This window comes from Apus apus, chromosome 3 (assembly GCF_020740795.1).
Source record: "Apus apus isolate bApuApu2 chromosome 3, bApuApu2.pri.cur, whole genome shotgun sequence".
NCBI lineage: Eukaryota > Metazoa > Chordata > Aves > Apodiformes > Apodidae > Apus > Apus apus.
This window is the reverse complement of record NC_067284.1, coordinates 16,574,629-16,598,940: the sequence shown is the minus strand read 5'-3', so window position 1 is coordinate 16,598,940 and position 24,312 is coordinate 16,574,629. Positions and strand designations below refer to the sequence as shown.

The 24,312-nt window shown below is 37.1% G+C and overlaps 1 protein-coding gene across 3 annotated transcripts in view; it reads left to right on the top strand.

The window, feature by feature from the left end:
• The window catches only part of SENP6 (SUMO specific peptidase 6), a 76,130-nt gene extending 53,008 nt beyond the window's left edge, over window positions 1-23,122 (top strand). For 2 of the 3 annotated variants that reach the window (XM_051614116.1, XM_051614115.1), the window contains 12 exons: window positions 1,170-1,349; window positions 2,525-2,751; window positions 3,355-3,461; window positions 3,546-3,662; window positions 4,256-4,378; window positions 4,916-5,008; window positions 11,459-11,892; window positions 14,687-14,790; window positions 16,917-17,005; window positions 19,480-19,548; window positions 19,654-19,804; window positions 22,583-23,122. In XM_051614116.1, the coding sequence (XP_051470076.1) occupies window positions 1,170-1,349; window positions 2,525-2,751; window positions 3,355-3,461; window positions 3,546-3,662; window positions 4,256-4,378; window positions 4,916-5,008; window positions 11,459-11,892; window positions 14,687-14,790; window positions 16,917-17,005; window positions 19,480-19,548; window positions 19,654-19,804; window positions 22,583-22,792 (1,904 nt within the window). In that variant the 3' untranslated portion in view covers window positions 22,793-23,122. The remainder of the gene's footprint in view (window positions 1-1,169; window positions 1,350-2,524; window positions 2,752-3,354; window positions 3,462-3,545; window positions 3,663-4,255; window positions 4,379-4,915; window positions 5,009-11,458; window positions 11,893-14,686; window positions 14,791-16,916; window positions 17,006-19,479; window positions 19,549-19,653; window positions 19,805-22,582) is intronic. The other variant, XM_051614117.1, reaches the window with a different exon arrangement.
• The last annotated feature ends 1,190 nt before the right edge of the window (window positions 23,123-24,312 follow it).

Below are 24,312 nucleotides of genomic sequence, written 5' to 3'. Positions count from 1 at the left end.
GCTGGGCATTGGCTGCTAAATGCCAAGAGAAGGGTAGGGGAAACAGTTTTTTTAAAAAGGGGGGGTTGCGGAAAAGCACTCCCTCCACTAATATTAAGAACCTCTAAGAACTATTACTAGTAAGGTAGAAACTGATGGTATGTAATTTTTTAAATCATGTTTTTATGCAAATATGTTCAGGGTTATGCAAATTAAATTCTTTATATGGTAAGCATTTTACTTATTTTTACTCACCATCTGTTTAGTCATGAAATATTTACTTGAATTTAACTTAAGAAAGGCCTTAGTCTTTTCAGGAATTCACTGCAGTCTCGCCTCCCTTTTATGAGTAAAGAAAGAGGAGATGAACTTTGTGTATTGATATTATTTATTAGAACTTTCTGTTGACTCCATTGCTCCTTCAGTCCTGTCTTATATTTTGTCCCGTATGTAAGGGATGTAGGTTTTCTAGTAGAAGCTGCCATCATGCATATGGTAGTTGGTGGAAGCTTCCACTAACTAAACCTTTATGTAACTACCATTACCTAATTCTCTGATTTAGAAATAATGCTTGGCATTGAACTTCTGCGTATTTTCAGCAAATTCTAAGAACTTTGACTTCACTCATTTTTCTTTCCATTTCTATGACTCGGTAAACCTGTAAAATACTCAACATTGGCACTGGCAGAATCAGATGTAGTGTTAAAAATATACCGCTTTGCTGACATTTTGCTTTGGTAGTAGATTGAGAGCAGTAGCTTATTTTCGTCAGGCAATCAGATATCTATTTCTCTGCATGTGTTTATTCTCTTAATTCTAAAGTTAATTTTCATAAGAGAACTTGGTCAATGATAAATCCACAAAAAGTTTTACAAAGCTATTGTAGAATGTGTCATAGCAGTAGCTGCAAAAAATTGTCACTGGAAATGCTGTTTTTTCTGTGGAATAACATCTAAATTCAAGTTGCTGAAAAGAGAAGTTTACTCCTGATTACTTTCCTGAAAGGTGACAGTGGAGTTTACTCTATCTTGTATTAACTAATGTCACTTCCTGGGTATGTGGTTTTTTTAAACTTTTAAAAACTGTCTTAAAAGTTATAGAGTGATTTGTGTTAAAATCAAGGGGAAAATTGTAAAAGGAAAATATGTATTTTTACTATAATTTAATATAATGTAATGATTTTGTTCTAGAATCAGACAGTGATATTCGAGAGATTAACCTGAAAACTTCAGAACTTACCAAATGTGAATGGTGCAGTGTCCGCAAATTACCAGTAGTTTTCCTACAAACAGTGCCATCAACCTGTAGTAGCCTGAGAGACCAACTGAAAATGACTAAAGAGAATGTCTGGTACGAATGCAAAGGAGAGAGTAAGTAAAGCAATTTTAGTCTATTTCACTTCATAGTGTGTTTTAATGTTTTGGATCATTAGTGACTGCACTGAAGAGTAAAGCTGGCATAATCGGTGAGGGCAGATGTAGTGTTTTTCCAGACGTGATCACCTGCTGAACAGTTCAGAACCACTTGGCAAAACTGTAGTCTTCTGTTTGTCCAGGCACATCCTAGTTCTAAGATGTGTAGTCAGTTCATTATAACCTTTTCCCGCTGATATTTATACTAAATGGAAGCAAGTTGATTTGTTTAGCCTTCTGTATGTGAGCCTTTACGTTTATATGACAGCTTTTGCTTTACTTCTTTCTGTGCTGTTCTGTTTATAGGACTTAGTTTCAGTAGAAACTGTTGTGTGGATTAGCTTGGGTTTTTTCCCCATATGCTTGTTCATGATTTTGCAGTGTAGACACATGTGTTTGGAGAATGAGTGGATTGTCTTAATGTATCTTAAAATTAATTTAGTATATGTTGTCTTCAGTTTCTTTTTTTTTTTTCTTTCCCCTTTTGCAATCACATCTCTTTGAAAGTAAGACAAAACCAAGCTGAAATCTTTTAAAATAAAATACTGTATAGGTGTTGAAGGGGTTAAATAGATGTAAGTAACTTTTCTAATAAACATTGAGATCACAAATGCCCATCTACATTCTAAAAACAGTTCTCCTTTTCTAATAAATTTTCACAGATGAATGTATCTTCATTGATTTTTTTAGAGAGCTGCTCTAGATTTCTTAGTGTTGACTTGGGAGAGGTCAGGGTATGGTGTTTCCCAATGTAGAGAGGAAACTATGCTGAATACATAATTTCTGGAATTGTATTGAAACAATAGGATAGCATCTGTAATAAACAAAAAAGAGAAAGTATTGATTACAGAGTCTTGCTGTCAGTGAGCAGAGAAGCTGTTAGTTCAAAATAAGTTTTGGCTTTTAATCAGGTGTAATAATTAACATGTCTAGATTAAGGCAGAAGTTGAATGTACTCTTTTTGCAAATGTAGGTAGAAAGGTTTGGTGGTTAATCCTTCTGTCTGCATACATGTGTATTGCTGCTTGTATGTGTTGGCAGCAGAATGCACATGTTGGCCTGCAATTCTTTGAAATCTGTTAATAATTGTCACATTATTTTTCTAAATTAATTTTCTGTCTGCTTTTTTGTAGGTCAAGAAGAGCAGTACATCATTTTGATTTTTGAAACTGGTCTTGATCCTCACGCAAACTCAATATTTGAAAAAATAATTACTGACATTGGTATAAGAAATAATATTCCTGACTTCTTTGTGAAAATTTCCTTTGAAGAAGCCAATGGCAGACTTGTTGCATTTACTAAGTGCTTGGAAGACAATTCCAAAGGAAGCCCATCTCACAGAGAAAACAAAATGAAAAATGTAATTATGTTTCTGTCTTAGACCAAATCATTGTGTTATTTGACTTAGGAATACACTAAAAATAGTGTGCTAGTCACTAGGCCAAAAAAATCCCAACTTCTGTTGTGTTTTGTATGAAGATTTCCAGACTGGACCCTGGTGGGTTATGAGACTGTGGGAAATACTCTGTACATTCACAATACTTTTTAGTGTGTTTAGTTTCATCATAAGGTTGTGAAATGGTCCACAAGTCATGTTGTAATTTAAAAATCATTAAGGGGCAAGAAATTTGTACTGTAATTACACAACATAATTGATTAAAAATTCATCTACTGCTAAAATTATACTATTTCAAGCAAGAAATGAAGTTCCAGTGTTATAGTTAAATTTAATGATGGCCTTCTTTAAACAGAACTACTTCTTGAAGAATTTGAAAGTATTGTGGCTTTGCAACGAGAACAGACATAAGTGTAATAAATGAACTAGGAAAGGGGAAAAATGAAACTTGAAGTCATACTTCTCAAAAGCAGTGGATATTACACTGCTGGACTTCACAAAGCTTTATTACCTTTTTGGTAAATTTGAGGACAGTATGCAAATTAATACTGACTTTATTCTTTTAAGGTTGCTTCTGAGTCCAAAATGCAGCAGCGAAATAAACAGTTGCCCTATTTTGATGATGATGAAGAAATTGGAGAACCACATACAGTATTTATTGGTCCTATAGAAAAGTAAGATATTTATCTTTGCCCTGTAACAATTTTCTGAGGTTTTGTGGCATTTCATTTTTATTATTGAATGTATTTTTTTTTCAGGTTGATAGTTTACCCACCTCCTCCAGCTAAAGGTGGTATTTCCGTGACCAACGAAGACCTCCATTGTCTAAATGAAGGAGAATTTTTAAATGATGTTATTATTGATTTTTATTTAAAGTAAGTTTTCTTTCACATCCATTTTTAGTCATCTTTTACTTTGAAACTAAGTTCAATTGTTTTTTCCAGACTATTGGTGTTCCCTGGAATTTAATTTGTTTTTGTTAACATAATACATTAAGTTTTTGGTGTCACTGATGCTGCAGATGTTAGAATTGTTGCATCCTGCTGTGATTATGCTGCACATGAAGCGTATAATTTCCAGACTATTAAAATGTTTACAGGTGAAAAGAAAATCAGTCTGGGAGTGTTTGGAGATTCAGAGGCTCAGTTACAAAATACAGGTCTTTCCTAGGTAGCTCATTATGTAACAAACACATTGAAACTTTGTTTTCCTGCCATGATATAAAAATAAATGCAACAGCAGCAGGACTACTTGTTGATTGAGCAGAGCACTTAATACGTTGAAGCATTTACTCCCATTTTGCATTAAATGGTTTCTGTGGTTAGTTAGCACTCTATTTTGTGAGAGTGTGCAACAGCTTGGTGGGGAGAGAGCACTGTTAGCAGTCTTTTTGACTCTAGCAACCAATACTTCGAGTTAACACCTCCATTAATTTTTCTTTTTTTTTCTTTTTTTAAAAACTAATAAGGTATTTGGTACTTGAAAAACTGAAAAAAGAAGATGCTGATAGAATACATGTGTTCAGTTCATTCTTCTATAAACGCCTTAATCAAAGAGAAAGAAGAAATATTCATGAAACTTCAAACCTTTCGTAAGTCTGTTGATGCGTCAGTTTAACTAAGAGCTAAGTACAGTGAAGATTACAAGGACAGGTGCTTTATTGCATTTTATAAATCCTGTCAGACTGTATTATTATACCAACAGAACTCTGAAGCATCCAGTCCTATAACAAACAGAATATGCCTTGAAAATCTGAAGAAGCTGTTAAGGTGAAAAAGGTTGGCCCCTTCTCCCTAGTAACCAATGTAGAACAAGAGGAAATGGGGTCAAGTTGCACCAGGAGAGATTCAGATTGGATATTAGGAAAAATTTCTTCACGGAAAGAGTGGTGAGGCATTGGAGCAGGCTGCCCAGGGAGGTGGTACAGGCACTGTCCCTGGAGATGTTAAAAAAAACAGGTGGACGTGGTGTTTTGGGAGATGGTTTAGTGGTTAGGGGTTGTAGGGTGGGCAGTTGGATTTGATGATCTTCAAGGTCTTTTCCAACCTCGATGATTCTATATGAGGAAAACTAGTCTTTCAATTAAAATAAGCCACCGTACAAATCATGTGTTGGTTTCTTCTTGCAGAATACAGCAAAAGCGGCATGGGAGAGTAAAAACATGGACAAGACATGTTGACATTTTTGAGAAAGATTTCATTTTTGTTCCCCTTAATGAAGCGTAAGTAAACATACCTCTTAATCACATTTGGTAAAGGCTCAGGCTTCATAATTCTAAAGTTGAAAGCTATATAGTGTGGATTGAAGTTAAAAATTAAGTAAATAAACATATTTTTCCAGGTGATAAACAAAATAGTAGTGTAAAACCTTTAAGTGCAGTGTTGTAATATAAGAAGTATCACACAATGTAAAGACTGAGCAAAAATGAACTTTTCTGAGTACTTTTTCTCAGTTTCATCTGATTCTCTGAAGTTCTTTCTTTTAAGCTGTTGTCATTGATAACTTTTGGATTTGCCTTTTTTAGTCTTTTTTCTTCTAACAAGATCTCTTTGGCATAGATGAGATACTTATTTAGTTAAAATAAACTTATATTGGAAGAAAATGCAATTGAAGATCTCTGCTGCCCTGTATTGGGAGCTTTATTCTTGTTTATATCCTTTTATCTTGAAATTTTTCTTGTGTCAGGGAGCAGACTGTTAGCACTCTAATGGTTGTTAAGGACTTTTAATGATGTTTGCTTTCCTTAAGATCAGAGCAAATTGTCACAAACACATTTCTGCATTCCAAAAAAGCATCTAAGCAGACCTTAAGCCAAAATATTTAGGAATGTAAAACTACTGCATTTTAAAAGTATACAGTAAAAACATAAATAAAGTAAGGACAGAGAGGGAATTGTTACTGACTTATTACAGACATACCTAACAGATCTTTTAAAAATTCAACAAATAGGTTTTTTTATAATTTAAAGCTCTTTTTAAAAAAATTAAATTAAAGCTCTTCAAAGAATTGTATCTAGATACTGTGCTGTTGTGCAGTGGGAGGAAAATTTCTGAATCTTTTCTTGCCTCCTCCCCAGCTGAATTCTGAGGCTAGCTGCTGAGAGGCAGGTATGAGGTTATGACCATAGATCTGTCTTTGTTACAGAGTCATAAGTAAATCCCTGATGAAGCTGTTCCCAAGCAATGACTTTAGATTTTGAGATGCTATGACATCTGTACAGCCACGGGAAGACAGCTGGTTCTTAGTTGATAAAGTCTCAGGTGTAAGACATTTCCCATGTCCACCGCAGACTTCATCCTTACCATTCCTCTCCCCTAAATCTTTAAGTACCAGAACTTTGCAGTGTCTGTCACTTAAATTTTAGTTGTCTTAGAGCTTGATTTATAGTTTATTTCCCATCATCCTGTCTTGCCATTCATGGTCAGTCCCCACCCTGTACTGAGGAATGGGGTTGTTCTTCCCCAGATGCAAGACTCTACACTTGCCCTTCTTGTGTTTCATCAAGTTTCTCCCCGCCCAACTCTCCAGCCTGTCCAGGTCTCGCTGAATGGCAGCACAGCCTTCTGGTGTGTCAGCCACTCTTCCCAGTTTAGTGTAATCAGCAAACTTGCTGAGGGGACACTCTGTTCCCTCATCCAGGTCGTTGATGAAAATATTGAATAGTACTGGTCACAGTACCAGCCCCTGAGGAACTCCATTAGTTACAGGCCTCCAACTAGACTCTCCCATTGATCACAACTCTCTGACTTCTTTTCTTCAACCAGTTCACAATCCACCTCACTACCCAGTCATCCAGACCACATTTCCCCGGTTTAGCTGCGAGAATGCTGTGGGAAGACAGTGTCACATGCTTTACTGAAATCAAGATAAACGACATCCAGTGCACTACCATCATCTATCCACCTGGGTGTGTCCTCATAAAAGGCTATCAGATTGGTTAAACATGACTTCCCCTTGGTTAAACAGTATTGACTGCTCCTAATGACCCTCTATCCTTGATATGCCAAGGGAGTCACAGTGCTGAGGATAAGTTGTTCCATCACCTTTCCAGGAATGGAGGTGAGGATGACCAGTCTGTAGTTGCCCAGGTCCTCCTTCTTGCCCTTTTTGAAGACTGCAGTGACATTTGCTTTCCTCCAGTCCTCAGGCACCTCTCCTGTTCCCCACGACTTACCAAAGATGATGGAGAGTGGCCTAGCAATGACTTCTGCCAGCTCCCTCAGCACCCATGGGTGCATCCCATTAAGACCCATCGATTTATGGATGTCCAGATTGCTTAATTGATCCCTATCCCAGTCCTCATCAAGCAAGGTAAACTCCTCCTTTATCCTGACTTCCTCTGGGGCCTCAGGGGACTCCTGAGGACTGTCTCCAGCAGTACAGACAGAGACAAAGATGGCATTCAATAACTCATCCTTCTTTGTATCTTCCATCACCAGGGCACCCACGTCATTCAGCAGCAGGCCTGTATTGCCTCTAGTGTTAGTTTTGTCTGCAATGTATTTGAAGAAGCCCTTTCTGTTGTCCTTGATGTCTCTTACAAGTTTTAATACCAAGGAGACCTTAGCTTTCCTAGTTGCCTCCTTACATCCTCTGACAACAGTCCTGTATTCCTCCCAAGTGGCCAACCTCTCCTTCCATGATCTGTAGACTCTTTTCCCACTTGAGTTTGCCCAGCAGTTCCCTCTTTGACCATGCAGGTCTCCTGGCTCCCTTTCTTGATTTCCTACCTATTGGGATGCTCTGATCTTGAGCTTGGAAGAAGTGGTCCTTAAATGTTGACCAACTATCTTTGCCCCTTTACCTTCTAGTACCTATCCCATGGGATTTCCCCTAGTAATTGCTTGAAAAGGTCAAAGTTGGCCCTGCTGAGGTCCAGGGTCGTGATCCTGCTTGGTATTCTTTCTGTTCTTACCGCCCAACCTTGTATCAGAAAAGATAGTGATAGGACAAGGCGTATTGGTTTTAAACTGAAAGAGGGGAGATCTAAGTTAGATATTAGGAAGAAATTCTTTACTATAAGGGTGGGAGGTACTGGAGTAGGTTGCCCAGGGAGGTTGTTATGCCCCATCCCTGGAGGTTTTTAAGGCCAGGTTGGACGAGGTTTTGTGCAACCTGGTCTAGTGGTAGGGTTCCCTGCTCATCAGGTTTCCTGATGTGTACAGTAAGAACATTGCAGAGCAGAAAAAGAAACAAGTATCTAGGGAGATGAGAAAATGGTGGTTTGGCAGGGGAAGTGGGTTTGATTTTTATTGTTTTTTACTTGCTTAAACTTAAATCTTCCTTTTTTGTTATTAGCTGCTAGTATTTTTCTTAGATTCACCTTGCTAGTCTGTCTGCCCTCACAAACATGTCACTTCTCCCATCCTCTGAAACCCAGCATTCGGTTTTGAGGAGCAAAAAGCTGAACTGTTTTGGGGAAGATGCTCACATATTTGGGACAGTAAAATGTAGGTATTTGGTGTTACAGAACAGAGAGGAGGCTGGGGAGCTACTTGGGAAAGAACACAAAAACTGACAGATATGAAGGCTTCTAGGCCTTTGTCCTAGTAGTAGAGTTGTCACTTGCTAAGTTTTTCCTCTCTCCATATATTCCTGTACCAAGAATAGCAGGTTTTACCAGGTTACTATATATTTGACCATTCTTTTATATATAGTGTGTGTTACCATTTTGAAACAGAGCAGAGGGCTGTGAAACTTTGCTATTGTGCCAAAGCAACACTTTTTGTATTTGTGGTGCTGGTTGGTACATTAGTTGGCTTCTTAATCTGCAGTGAGTCTTTCAGATATGCAAGTTGTATGATAAAGACTGTGGGCTGTGTCCTAACATTTGAACTAAGTTGCAGCTTTTTCAGAAACTCCCTTGCGCGACCACTTATGTGTTATGTAATTCCCAAAATTTCCCCATGCTCCTGTTCCTCACTTGCAAAATTAGGACTGTCATGCTTTATGTTGACAAGAATGGAGATGTTAGATGCTGTAAATTCAGTAGAATGTAACTAACTTCCAACTATTTCATGGTTAGCTGTCCAGTTTTCTTTCTTTTTTTCTTGTGATTGGGGCATTGCCTCATAACTTCAAGGGATTAATGAAAACACTAGGAGCACAGAGAATCAGTGGTGAGGAGAGAGAGCCAGTTAATGCCTCTGGTGTTTAGAGAACAAAGTATGTGCCTTTCAGTGTGGTTTTTGGAGAATCTCGTTTTCAGCATTTTTTCGACATGCCTTTGCCTGGACATCTGGATGTTTTACCTACTATAGTGTAGTAAGGCTTTCATCACCAGCTTCTCTTCCGTAAGCTTATTCCTTGTCTTTACAGGTTATGATTGTAGAACTCACATACACCCTTGAGTTGTCTAAGACTCTCGCAGTGTGACTTGACACATTGCAGTACTGCAGGTTTTTTTCAGGAATTTGTCACCTGGTTTGCTTAGTCCTATTAAACAGAACTTTCTCTATGTGATACAATAGTAGATCAAAGGTATGGAAGACTTTGTTCCAGTGAAAAATCCGCATTCATTACTACTTAGAAAAGGCCTCAAACCTTAATCTGTGGCAAAATTAGTCTGGCTGAGATCCAGTTTCAGAGTTTCTTTTACTTCTTTGTGTCTTGAATTAAGTACTATGTGAAACAAGTTATTCTAGGATTTGAGAACTTGAGAGATTCTCTCATGTTACAGGAATGTCGCTAATCTCAGAATCCTCACAGTTGGAAATGACCTCGAAAATCAGTCCAGCGTCAACCCAGAATGGTTGCTTCTGATAATCTTTCTCCTGTGCTGCCTATAATGATGCATTTTTGGTTTGTTTTTTTGTAGGATACTACTATTTATTCTGACATCTGGTTTAAGAGTATATTCTAGAGGATGATAAAGGTTTGACTGAAACACCTGTCTTACGAGGAAAGTCTGAGAGAACTGGGGCTGTTTAGTATAGAGAAGAGAAGGATGAGAGGGGGTTTTACTAATGTATCTTAATATCAGAAGTGTGAGTGTCAAGAAGGAAGGGCCAATCTCTTTTCAGTCATGCCTCTGAGGGGCAATGGATGCAAGCTAGAGCCCAGGAAGTTCCACCTCAACGTAAGGAAGAACTTCTTTACTGTAAGGGTTACAGAGCATGGTAACAGACTCCCCAGAGAGGTTGTGGGGTCTCCTTCTCTGGAGACTTTCAGAATCCATCTAGATGTGTTTCTGCGTGACCTCCCCTAGACTCTCTGGTGGTCCTGCTCTGGCAGGGGGTTGAACTAGATGATCTCCAGAGGTCCCTTCAAACTCCTAACATTCTGTGACTCTTTGAAAGTCTTTCCAGACTCTCCCGTAACCATTAGTTTAGGGAATGTGGGCACATCCTCTAACAAGTTATAAAACTGCAGTAGCTGGACGTGGGCAGTATGAATCTAGGGGAGAATTAACTTCAGAATAGCATGGCTGATTTAACCATGACTGCATCAGTGTCCTTTGGCAGTACAGTCTTTTTGTTCAAGTGGAAATAACTCGTGTGTTTTTTTGAAAAGTTACAAGCTATTTTCTCTTTAGATCCAGGTTAATTTACTAGTCTATTTACATAATTGGTACATAAAGCCTGTATTAATAGAGCACACACAAATTCAGGTTTTGGCAATACTTAGTATATTGATTTACTAGGTATGGTAAATCATTCAAGACAAAATGCCTCTAAGCTTCACATGCTGCTTTCAAAGGCCACTTAATTTACCTGCCATTGTGTTTCAGTGGCATTTAGGCTTCGTAATAATCTGTTTATGACTTTTTTTGCTGCTTTTTCTTTTTTTCTAAAACACATTGAAATGTGGCTTCACCTGCATAATACATAGCGAGGTTCTGGTTTTTTAGTTCCTGGAGATAATCAGAGAACCTTCAGAAAATTTTTAAATCATGTCAGTTGATATCTACTTGCAGTGCCTCAATCCCTGAATTTGCTGCTGCTCCATTTCTGATTGAGTGACAAGAGGCAAAATTTGTGGTGGGCAATTTAACTGATTTAGATCCTGAAAGGGTTAGAATGTTAGTTTGGTGAAGGGTGAGGAGGACACCAGAGTCGTGGTGATGGCATTACAAATATACTTTTCTCCCATTTTTAGTTCACTGTTAGCAAGACTAAAAATTTGAAGCGTCGTATACAATTGGAAGGTATCACAGGTGGAAGCATATGGGCAACTCATCTGTTTTATTAGATCTGGTTACTTGTATTGCTAGTCCTGAACTACTAGAAAACTGTACAGCCATAAAACGTGAACTCTACAATCTCTAATTCATGCAGTGATAAAGCAAATGTTAAAAAATAAATGAGCTTTAATACAAGGAAAGAAAGGAATGTAAACAGTATGAGTAAATTGAAATTTGTTTAGGCAGCTCCTGTTTTCAGCTAGCTGCATCATATTAATGAATTTGTTTGTGACTACTTGCATGGAGTGATCCTACCTTGTGATACTGCCTTTAGAGAAGACTTTGTGAGGGCTTCAGGAAAACCTCAGAAAAGTGACCAGCTATTACAATCTATCTTGGATAACTATAGGGGCAGGATTTGGAGTTTTTTTGTGTGCGTGTGTGCACGTACACAGGTGCACTCAGTGTTTTGTTTAGTTTTTGCCTCTTCAGGTTTAAACATGAGCATTACTGTAATTGCTAGCTTTTAATGTACTTTTTCCTTTGCAGGGCCCACTGGTTTTTGGCTGTCATCTGTTTTCCTGGTTTAGAAAAACCCAAATATGAACCAAATCCTCACTATCATGAAAATGCTGCAACACAGATAAAATCTTCCTCTTCAGATGGAGAGAGCAACACACCATCTCCTTTGCCAAATGAATTAGATGCACAAAACTCGCCTTCCAAGAGCACAGCAAAGAAGACATTGACCAAAAAGTATAATACAGCTTTAACTGACCCAAACACTGAAACAGAGGACAGTGAGTCTTCATGTTGTAGAAGAAGTCCTTGTAGGGGAAAAAGTGCTTTCAAAAAGCTAAATCAAATAGACAGTGATGTGGAAGAACCTAACACTGTGGAATCAGCATGCCATAAACTAGACCATAGGACTCTGGATGAAAACGGTATACAGGGTGAATTCACAACTGCTAGCCAATCTATGGGTATGTAATTGAAAAAATATGCACATTTTTATGAATAATTTGGAGATTTCACATCTGTTGCTACTTTTACAATTGTGTAAACTTCTTACTTTCAAAGTTTAGTATGTGGCTGAAGTTTGAGTGCTTACAACATGAATAATTTATAGTCATTGCATATAAAATGTTTTTGTGGCTATTGACGTAACTCTTAAGGCAAAAGGGCTGGAGATAAAACACTGTTTCCCTAAATCAGATTAATTTTTCTGTTGTGTGACCTCTTTCACATAAAAACATATCATAGATAACACTTTGCATCACTTAATAATTGTTAAGGAAAGAGAAGTAGTTAATAATGTATGTGCATGGGGGAACTGAATTTTGTGAGCAATGTTAATTCCAGTGTCTTCCAGCATTTGAGGTTTTGCTTGAACATGATCAAGTTGTTTAATGCCCTGATAGAAGGTATCTAAAAAGATAAGAAGAAAATAATCTAAACAAACAAAAAATTCTCTCACTATGGCCTCGTTGTTACATTTAGAGAGGCTTTCTCCATGCTTTGCTTCTGTAGAGGATCATTTCAGTGATCTGGAACAGTATTTGTACCAAAGTGAACAAAGGAACTGATACACTTTTAAAGGCAGCTGAAGAAATTAGGAAAGGATGCTTTACTCTGCTCACTGCAAGGTTTGAATCCCCTTGAGACATAGAGTACAAAACATCTGGACACACAAAAACTTATACTTTTGTCACCAATAGTACACAGGAAGTACTTGCATAGCTTATAGTACAAATCTGAAAATATTATCAATCATATGGTCTAATCTTTATACTACAGGCCATTACAACTTCAATATCATTGAAGGTATAAACGTTGTACTTTCTAATCTAAATTTATTCATTTGTAATAACATTGTCACTTCTAGTAGGTCTAGGGGGTGAGGGCACTGAGTATGTGCGTAGATCTGCTCTTGCTTGAATTGATTATTTTATTTGTGATTGTTGCTGTTTATGATACTGTTGCTGTATGATACTATCTCATGTCTTGAGTGCTGCTACTGTTACTTGTCTCTAACTAGTTGAACATATTTTACTACAAATATTTTGCTAGGATTACATTTCTTTCTTTTTTATGGCTGCATTGTGTTGGCAGCTGATGGTCATTCTGTTGCTGACTAAAGCACTCAGACTGTCTTGCTCAGATATTTCAGATGATGGATCCTTTCATTAATGCACACATTTTTACATGTCACAGTCCAGGTTTAAGGGTGAAATTCAGTTTGGGATTGACACTAAAGATATGTTTAGGCAGCTAAATTTAGATGTGCTGTGTATCTAAGCTTCCATTTTAACCAGAGGGAAGAAAAATGGGGATGTGTAGGCCTTGGATTTTCTGCCCAGCCTTCAGCTGCTTCTCCAGAAGGGTGTGGGTCTTGACTCTGCCCCAAATCCGTACATATGTCTTGGTTATCCTAGGGTGTCTGAAAAGACACTAGGTGCCTCTTTGATAGGATAGTCAGTGAAACCTAGAGACCACCTCTTCTCATCCTAAAGCAGACATAGAGTAGCTGTTCAGCTGACTAGCTCGCTGCTCCAGTTATGGTCTCCACTTAACATTGTGAGACCGTGGATGCCCACTGTACATGGGAGCCTAAACGTAGATGTCTTGATCTCAAACTAAATCCTGGTGTTGGACTTGTAAATTAGGACAAGTTGACACCTAAATAACTTTGAAGAAATAATCCTAATTATTATTTAACTGATCCTTTTTTTATTACTCAATCTTTGTATGAGATGTAATTCTTCTCAACACCAATTTTTATTTTTTAGGAATCTGTCAGCAGTAAGTCACATTAGTATATGGCCTACTTCTTGTGCTAAGGTCTTTTCAAAGGTAGTGAGACTAATTCCCAAATTTGTCCCTGTGGAACTCCACTGGTAACCTCTTTCCAAAGTGTTACTTCAATTTCTCTGTTGAAGTATTCTTAAATCCAGGTCTTCTCCATTTTTTCCATTAGCTACTTCATTGCCCTATTTAATGTTCTTAAAGAAATCCTGGTTTTCTTTAATAAGTAATGCATTCTCCAGTGGCACTATAACTGACACTTCTATTTTTGTGATTGTTTAGATATATATTGTATAGTCTTCTAGGACAAGTTTTCTTTTGAAGATTACAGGTTAATTTTTCACTTATACCCACATAGTTTATTATTTTCCCCCTAAATAATCTATTCTAAGTCTATTATGGTAGTATAGTAAGACTAGTGAGCCTGTAGCTGTCTGTATCTGCTTCTTTCACAGGTACAGCTGTAACATTTATCATTCTCCATTTTTTTCTGATTATGTTTCCCAAGCAGCTAAAGGATGGAGGGTAGGGAAGTGACTTTACAGATAATCATTTATGTTGTAAACAGTGATGTTTCACAAACGTTTTTAATCTGCTTCTCTTGGGAGAGTTGATCCTGCATTCTACCCTCCCTAGCAGAGTGTTCCTGGGCTGTCTTTTCCCTTTTACCAGCACAAGTAATCTGATCAAATAATTTATTTGAGTTAAAAAAATAATAACTTGACTGACTTTCTCAGTCTGGTCCACAGTGTGTGGATGCATTTGGTGTCATGGAAGGAACCAGCTAGGGATGAGAATAAGCTGTTTTATTAGGGACCAAATGAGACTGCCTCTTTCGGTAGCAGTACAGGCTTCATGGAGCTACAGGGTAATTTCATGGTGGGCAAATCTGAGATATTTAAAATTACTTTGCTCTACAAAGCTGATGTAGTATTTGATGTTTAAATATACTACTATCTGTGATTGATGCAGATGGATTACACAAGATCAGGCTAAACTATAGTGAAGACTCAGCTGATGGCAGTAAGCTAAATGAAGATGAGCTTATAGATTTTTCTGAAGACCAAGATAACCAGGTAAAGAATTTAGCAACTGTATTTGGGAAATGTGAAGTGTTGTGTTATAGTTTGAATGGGCAGCTTAGAAGCTGTATACACAGTGTAAATGTCTATTTTCTAAAGATAGTTATCTTTACAAATTTCAGATGCATAGCACTGCTTACCTACAAAAATCTGCAAATTGAGCTGAGGGGATAAGGTTGTATAGTCATTCATGAAACTTTTCAGTAGGAAACTGCTCTACTGATCCTGCATTGAATTGTTTGTCTTTTGCATAGGGACAGTATTACATAATTATTTTAGTGGAAACTCTTGAAAGTCAACACATTTCTGTCTTTCATCTATCCCACCCCATGCTTATCTACCAGACCCAAGAACAATTTACTCTTCTTTCAGCTGCATTTCCTGGACATAAACACATTTGTAAGTGGGTGCTACTCTGCTGTTTCATTTCATTGGTACTTCTCCTAATCTAATGTAAAGAGCATGGATTTAAAATCAAGTAGTGTTCTTGTAAATATTGGAAGAATTTTAATTCTATAGCTGTGGAAAACCAGATAATTAAAATGTCCTTCACTGACTCACTGCTGGGTATGAAGGCATTATTCCATAACCCTGTTGCTTCTGCAGTCAAAGTTTAATGTGAGCAGGCTAGAAGCTACACATTTACTCTTCCTAATTGACCTTCCTGTTCATATTCCAGGTGTATGACTCCAAGTTGTTTGAAATAAAGAATCGGAGGCTATCAAATAGACAGTCTAGGAATAACCCATTTTTCAACTTTGAGTCCAGAACAAACAATTATTTTCCAAAGTCTGCAGCTATTTATAATGTCTTCCAAATAGTATGTATATGTGTGCACACATATAAAAGCTCCAGTTTATCTTGAATCCTAATTGTTCTTTTCATAAAGACTCAACCTGCCTCTCCTGTCATGCCATTTGCCCAAATGTTTTGTGATTCTTGCCTTAATGGAAGTGCTTTTCTTGTCTACTTTTTAGCAGTTAGAGTTCCCTGAAGATGGAGAATGAGTAGCAGAGTATTTTCAGTCTGAAATTACATGGCATAAAGGCAGGGAAGGAAGCACAAGGCCATCAGTGTGCCTTGAGAGGAGGAAAAGATGCTGAGTTCCCTGGTTGCAGTGTAGCTTAGAACTTAACTCAGGCTGAAACTGTCACTGACACCTTTAGAATGCACTAAGCAAGTATAGAAATGGTGGACTGTGACAGGCGAGTGCACCTTCACATCTGCCAGAAATGGAGTTGAGTTTGCAACAGAAACAAGTGTGTTGGCAAGTAGGTAGTGGTTTCTAATATGGTAACATATTAATGGCATAGCATGAAGATTTCAGTCATAGGATCCTGCGTCTTAGTGAAGCGTATGTAATTCTTACAAAAAATTTCACAAATCATGCATATAGGGGCTCCCATTTTTGGAAAGCATCTCTTTCCCTGTAACTCAATGGTCTGTGGTAGTAATAGCCAGCTCAGTAAAACAGTAAGAAACTCTGGATATTTGGGATAATTTCAAATACAGTAACTTAGAAATTTTGTTTGTAAAACTTCCATATCCTTCATAGCAATCAATACTGAAATCAAAAGGTCAAAGGACATTCCCAGCTTTGTGGCATGACTGTTTTTGCAACCCATGATATATAGTTTTATGGCAATTTAATTGCCCTTGTCCTAAGAACCAAATTGGGGTATTCTGGAGCAAAGATCAAATTTGCTACTCATTTCATTTAGAAGTTAACATACATGAAACTGCCAAGTCAATTTCTAGTTATCATTAGCAACAGAAAGTATTGATAATTCAGATTATAATAAAATAACATGCACCTCTTTTAAGCCAACAGTGCTTTGAAAATGTCAGTTGCAGCTTTTTTTCTAGTTTCAGCAGTCATTAAACAAATAGCATCATTCACTCTGTCTCATTCCACCATGGATTTGAGAAACCACGTGACTAAAAGTTGGTAGTGCAAACTTTACAAACAACAAATGGTTTCGGATTAAATTTACCACTTCTTTATTAAATTTATGTTACTGGTCTTGAATGAAAATTGTAAGTATAGTAATAATTTATTTTGCATCTGTTTGAAAAACAGTATTAGCTTTTAAACACCTATAAACATATTGCTCCTGTAGGAAGACAGTAGTGATGATGGTGGCCTTGTAGATGACAACTGTAATTCAGAAATGGGACAATGGCACCTGAAGCCTACTATCTGCAAACAGTAAGTATTAACTGTTAAAATGGAAATTTCTTAGAAGTTTATGAAATGTAAAAGACAGTCATTCTGGGAAGTGGTCATACATCAGTCTTTAAACACTTTAATCAGCGTGTTATTAGTGTTTGAGAGAAAATTTGATACCTTGTAGTATCTTAATCTTCGGTGAGCAGAAAATTTAATTAATGAAACTACAAGTGAAATAATAGCTTTTTGGATATCTCTTAAGCCTGTGTGCTGTTTCAAGCAACTGAAATTGGTTCTTCAAACAAGGCTATTCTTTGATATCTTGCACTTAGATTCCTACAAAAAGAAGGTGCAGAAGCATGTTTAAATGTGTTCTTCTATATTAGAAAAAAAAAAAAAATAGAATGCCTTTAAATGAAAATAATTAATACTAAATAAAACCTTAGTCATCACTCAAATTAGTACAGAAAAATAGGAATAATTTTTAACTGCCCCCATATCTTACCTAAATGTGTTGTAGCTGTTTCTCTTTATTGTTGCTTTCAGTTCTTAGTTTTTTTCTCTCCTTAGTATTGTTTTTTCTCTAATAAGAATGTTCCATGAAACTAAGTTTAGTTAATTTTTGTTTACTTTTTTACCTGTTTTGGACTTTTGAAACTATTAACATCTATTTTGTTTATATTTGAAACCCAGAAATTATTTATTAGTAATCACTGACTGCAGTTGCTTCTATTTTGGTGACAGAAATGCATTATTCTGAATCATAGAATCATAGAATCCTAGGGGTTGGAAGGGACCTCGAAAGATCATCTAGTCCAACCCCCCTGCCAGAGCAGGGTCACCTAGAGTACATCACACAGGAAGGCATCCAGGCGGGTTTTGAATGTCTCCAGCGAAGGAGACTCCACAACCTATTATTACTGTCTCCACAGTTTTGTTTCTTTTTTTTCATAATTTATTTATCCATTTTTGTATTTATTTGTGAATGTAATGGTTACTAGAAAGGTAAAGGCTTTCACAATACTTTCTTAGGGTACAGGATAAAATTATAAATTTATACATGATATGAAATGTGTATGAAGTGTTCATTCAGGAATTAATATATTTTCATTACATGTACATTTCAGGAATTAATACATGAAGGGGGAAAAATGCATCTGTTTTTTACTTTTAGGCATATTTATGAGCTTCTGATTATAGCTTTGCTAAATTTGTCCCATTCTGATGACAGATTAACTGTACATAATACTTCCCACCAGACAGTAGTTTAATCCAGACATGAAATTTTGTAAGATCTTTGACACTTAAGTATCAGAAATCATTAAGGGCACTTAAATACTTTATTATTAGCATATTTTAAATTACTTCTATCTGAAAAAGAAAATTACCTTGAAAAGGCTTTCACTTCTTTCCCCCTCTCCCCTCTGCTCTCTCTTCCCTCTTTTCCCCCTCCCTGCTCCCTCACAAAGTACTGGATTGTGCATTTTTAAAGAGCATTGCTTGTATAAATAATAACTTTATTTTGTCAGAAATGAAAACAAGGACATGTAAAAGCAAGCATTATTAAAGTGATTATGTGCTTATGCCTAAAAAATTACATACATGTAAATTAATTTCTAAGTGCAAACAAACCTACACATAAATGCATGCAGATATTTTGTGTGAATTTACTAGTTTGCAACTTCTGTAAAGGACACCTTGTCTGAATATGTGTTATTATTAGAAAAGAGAAAGCAGAGGTTTGTGAACAGTAATCTGCATCCTATTTATCCCTCAAAATAGCATCTTACATGTAATGCTGGGATTCTGAACTGTGGTATGAGTTAGCTTTGATAAATAAATCCAGCTGTAGTACATAAGGTGACTGATATGACTGAGTGTTATGTTTATAGCTACTGCAAAGGTAGTATCTTCTAGATTGATCTGTGAGCTGCAAACATCTGTAGCGTGCAAGAGAGTGTACAGGCAGGCTTAGTTCTCTAGAAGATGGTTGTTTATGGATATATTATTTTTCTAACATCTTTTAAGTAGAATATGTGTTTCTTGTTTGTAACTATCAAGTAGATTTCAGATTTGTTGGCTGGGAACACTTCTTGAATATGCATACCTAGTATCTTCTGTTCTCCAGAAGCTGCTGCTTCAGAAGGATGTTTATGGCTTCTGTGCCTTACTTTCTAGTCTCTTGCCAGTGTCCCAGATAATTTGTGTATCTAAAAGAACACTGGTCAAAACCTGAGGGGGTTTTGAGCAACTGGTTTTTGCCTGTAACAAATGCTTTCAGTCTGACAGTACTGAGCTTTCTAAGTGCATTCCTAAGTGTACTTAGTGTATGGTCAAATCTAAAGATAATTTTGAATTTAGCCATCCCAGTTAGGGGAATATAGCAGCACTGGGAAAACTTTATATTATTGATCTAGTCACCCCACAAACTGTTTCCTAGCTAGCTGTGCAACATTGTGTTTTCCGTACTGCTGTAAAATACTGTGTACTTCAAAATTGTGTTTCTCTCTCAGGCCCTGCATTTTGCTTATGGACTCACTGAGGGGCCCTTCCCGCTCAAATGTTGTGAAAACACTGAGGGAGTAAGTTTCACATTTGGGTTTTTGTGGTGGTTTTGTTTTGGTTTTTTTCTTCCCAAATTCTTCAGGAAAAAAAAAGTTTTTAATCTGTATGGTCTTCTGTTATAGATATTTGGAGGTGGAATGGGAAGTCAGGAAAGGCAACAAAAGAAGCTTTTCTAAAGATGTCATGAAAGGTTCCAACCCAAAAGTGCCACAACAGAACAACTTCAGTGATTGTGGAGTGTACATACTGCAGTATGTGGAGAGCTTTTTTGAGGTCTGTATAGCTTTTTGTGTAACTGTTTTGTCTCCTGCAGCAATCAAATATGAGCTGTTTCAATTATTACAGTTACAAAAGTCTGTCTAGTGTAGCTCTTATAGCTATTTATTAGATTATGTGTTATAAACTAATTTATACATTAACATATATAACAATGAATACTTTTTGGGAAATAAACTAATCATTGTTATTAGTTACACATATACACCAGACGTTGAAAACCATGGAATTTTCTGAGAAAATCTTAAGAAAATATAGTTAGAATCTTACTTTATGTTCTTACAGTGCATACCCTTTAAAGCTATCCAGTAAGAAACAGTTAAAATTTGGAGTTCAAAATTTAAACTAAAGATGTGTTACAAAAAGCTTATTCTTCCTCTAGGAAATGTGACTCTCAGTATATTTCTTTATATGACACTGCTAGTTTAGACTTTTTTACTTGCATAAAAACATGTAAGTGGAGCCATTACATCTAAAAGCCAAACCTTTATTCCACTGCAGAAATTGGTTAAACTGCTACTGTAACTGTCTTGGCCTTCAGGTGACTGCTCCTTTCACAAGCAGAAGGAGTAGCACCCTCAAGTCTGGGCTGGTAGAAGAGATGATTAAGTGAGGTGTTGCCTGCGTGGGACGCTACTCAGTTTACAGCCCATAGTACTTTAGAGCACTGTTCCTGAATGCTCCTGTAACTAACCCTTTCCTGAGGAAGCTGGTGGTTTCTTCTCCATTCCTCCAAGCCCCCATTGTTCTTACTTGGTATGAGAGCAGCAGGGCTTTAGCAGAGTGTGTTTATGCAAAATAAAGCCCAAATATGGAATCATAGAGTGGTTTGAGTTGGGAAGAACCTTCAAGATCATCATGCTTTTGCTTTACCAATAAACCCTCTAGAACTTAAAACCAGCCTTGAGTGCTTCCTAGTTTGTACATGGGCCATATGAGGAACAACCAAAATTTAGTATTTTTAACGCCTTCCTTCTTACAAACTGATTGCTGAATTATGTCAGGCTGAATCCCTGGTCCTGCCTGGTCTGGCAGTCTACAGCAGCTTTGTCTGCCAGGGGACGGGGATGGCACGTGGATGTGTCAGATAGCAAATCACAGGATCTTCTCAGAAATAACAGCAGTGGGAAAGGAAAAACAGTACTGGCTGTGCACGGTACGTTGCTATCTTACAGTTACTTAGGTAATTATTTCAGCTGCTAATGTATTTGGAAAATTGCAGAGTTTCATTGTTTTCAGCAGCTGTACAAACTGAATGGATAGTGTGTGGAGAGGCATGTTATTCAGGCTCATCTTTTTCTTCTTTGTGAATTTAAATTATCTTCTTTTTAATAATAAGGGTTAAAATAATTGCATATGTTTTAAAACCACGGCTCATTTGAGAGGGTGGCCATGTAATAAGGAGCATACCTGTCAGCTCTCACAGCAGTTGGTTTTCAGCCCCCTCTCAACACCATGCCCACTGACCCCACGAGGGACAGCACTGACCTGCCAGATGGTGGCCCCCAGCTGCCTCCCCAGTTTGGAGGGGCCTGGTCGGCCGGGGGCGCGGCTGCCGCCGCCAGAGGCCGCCCTGGGGCCACCACTGCCGCCTGTAACCCGGGCAGGAGGAGGGGGGGAATGAGTCATGAAAGAACTTGCAAAACAACAGGGAAGCTCCGTGGCAGCAGAACTGGCTTCTGACCTATGTCCCTGCTTCTCTGCCACAGACTGAACACCAAAAAACTGTAAGGACATGTTCAGGTTAATATGAAATATCTTTCTGTTGTTGGTAACAACACATTATTTTTTGTTAATACTCTTATTCCTTTGTCTGGCCTACTTCATAATGGAAACAGTGGAAAACCTGTTCAGTTTTTGCCCATGGTTTTCTGCATCTTTAGTGTCATTCTTCTGAAGTCTGCTTACTGCTGGTGTTAAGTAGCTGTGCTTACAAACTCAGTTCAACATAGGGGGTTTTTGTATTGCTGTACTATCTAGTTTGTGTTCTGTTTGGCTAATGCAACATCAGGCATTGACATGTTCCTGTGCAGAACATGACTTGTTTTCTTACGAAGTAGCCATGCTACTGCTAGCTTAATGGTTGAATGTCACTCACTCTTAAATAACCCTGTTAGTGATGTTAACTGGAATACACAAAGGGAGGCATTTCTTTGAGAGAAAACAGTATTCCACAAACTGTTTTTTAGGGTGAAATTGTGTTATGGTGTCACAGAAGTGGCACAGACAGTGTCTCATAATCATTGGATGGGTAACTTTTAGCAAGAAAACAGAATCAAAGTATAAAAAGGATTGGTGGCATCCAGAGGCTTTTCACAGGCCCTGTTTTTTAGGGTGAAATGTAAAACTGACTTTCCTAGTTTATTGTAGTCCTAAAGTTATTTATCAGAACAGGAGTATTTAGCAATGGATTCTTAATCAGCTCTAAATTTTTATTCTAGTAATCCTTAAAAAAAATACACAATATCAGTACAATATATATTTATTTCTTTTTACTTAGAACAATTATACACATTTATGCAGTCAAATGTCTTAAAGATTTAGCAAACTAAGTAGATGATTTGTGCACTTTTATAACCAGAACTGATTTGGATGAATGTTAGTGAAGCTTGAGTGACTTTACTTTGTTAATGTACAAACCACACAAATTGTAAAAACTTAATTCCATGCTGATGGAATGAGGTGTGGAAGAATGTCTTTTTCCCCACTATAGTTCTCTCCAGTCTTTTAGGTTAAAACTCCTTACTGTAATATCCAAATGACTTCTCTTTTCAGAATCCCATTCTGAGTTTTGAACTACCAATGAACTTAACAGACTGGTTTCCACGCCCAAGAATGAAAACCAAAAGAGAAGAAATAAGGAAAATAATCCTGAAGCTGCAGGAACAGCAAAACAAAGAAAAGAAGGGACAAAAGGACCCAAGTCTGATGGAAAGATCTTTGCAGGAAAAAACAGAACAACTTATCAACAGCAGCTCAGACTGAATGTTGTATCTGTTGCATGTTAGCTCTACAATCAAAACTGAAATATACATTTTTGTCTGCCCAGACTAAAGATTTGGCGTATTCTCTGCTCAAAGTTACTTGGGAATGTTTAATGCCTGTATAAATGTGTGTCATAAAATGATTTAATTCCCACAAAGATGTGTATTAAGTAAGCAAGTCTGTACATATGTTAATGAGGCCAACTTTTTCAGCATTTGTAATTACTTTTTTCCACTTGTTAGGGAGCTTTTGTTATGTATTTCTGTTAATAGAACTTAAATAGCAACTTCTAAACATAAAGCAAATAAAGAAAATATTTATAGGATAAAATGGTTAACTTTTTCTTTTTCAGTAAAGTTACAATGTTACAGGCTTAAGTAACACATAGGGAATTATTTGGTAGTGAGATAATTAATTCATATTTTGACCCTACTTAGTTGCCCTTTACAAGATTATTCTGCTTGTGCTACAAACAACAATATTGGTGTCTCAATGTACCACGGCCTCAGAGAGGGTGATTCCCATCCTCCCAGTATCTAAGTGTAGGCAGTGTAATAGTTAATAGGACTGCTTCAGATTTGGGATTTTAAAAGATATGCATTGCTACTGAAATTCCACCCTTGCTTTCTTTAGTGGGATGGGCTAGGGAAAGGGAGAGAAGGCTCTTTGACCAGAGATTACTATTCAAACAGTATTATAAAAGTGGTTTCAATGAAGTGATCTTGAGTGATACTATTAAATCATATTTTGTGGATCCCAGTTGTTGTACAGGTGTATTTTGAGACTTTCTTCATTATAAAATTGTATTTTGGTAAGTGTACTTGGAATAGCAGATTGCCCACATTACATTTTCTATGTTACAATTCTGAATGTTACATTCATATGTGCTTTATCTAAGTAATGAACATTTAAAAAGAAAAAAAGTGTATGATTACTATTTTTTGTAATATCCATGCAAAAAACCAAAATACCAGTGTTCATTGCTTGCTTGTTCTTGGCTTTAGGTAGCATCAGACTAATGTTGGGATTTTTTTTTTTAATATTTCCAGTGTATCTTGATTTTACAACAATCTAAATTGCCACTGTTGCTTAAACTGCAAACATGGCCTTTTATCCTTGTTATAGAAAGGTTTTGTTATTCAAGTGAGGAAAGTAAGAAATAGTTTGTTTAAGGATATATATATATATATATATATCTCCAGTCTTCTACTAATACAGGAAATCTTTGAAGGGAACCCGGAACGGTCTCTTCCCAGGAAGGAATCTTACAGGAGAAGAGAAGGACCTTCTGTCCCTCCTTGCAGATAGTATTTTCTCTCCTAATGTTTCTACTGGGAATGCTAATTTCTGATTCCCTTCTCCCAAAGAGAAGAAATGGAGCATTCATTGGCTGAACTCCCCCCAAATCAGTATTCATACACAAGATTAAATCTAACCCAATACTTCAGGTTCTCCATGAGTTTTCATTCTCACAAAACCCTGAGAACATGGCTGCTAATGACGTTACTGCCAGGGCATTC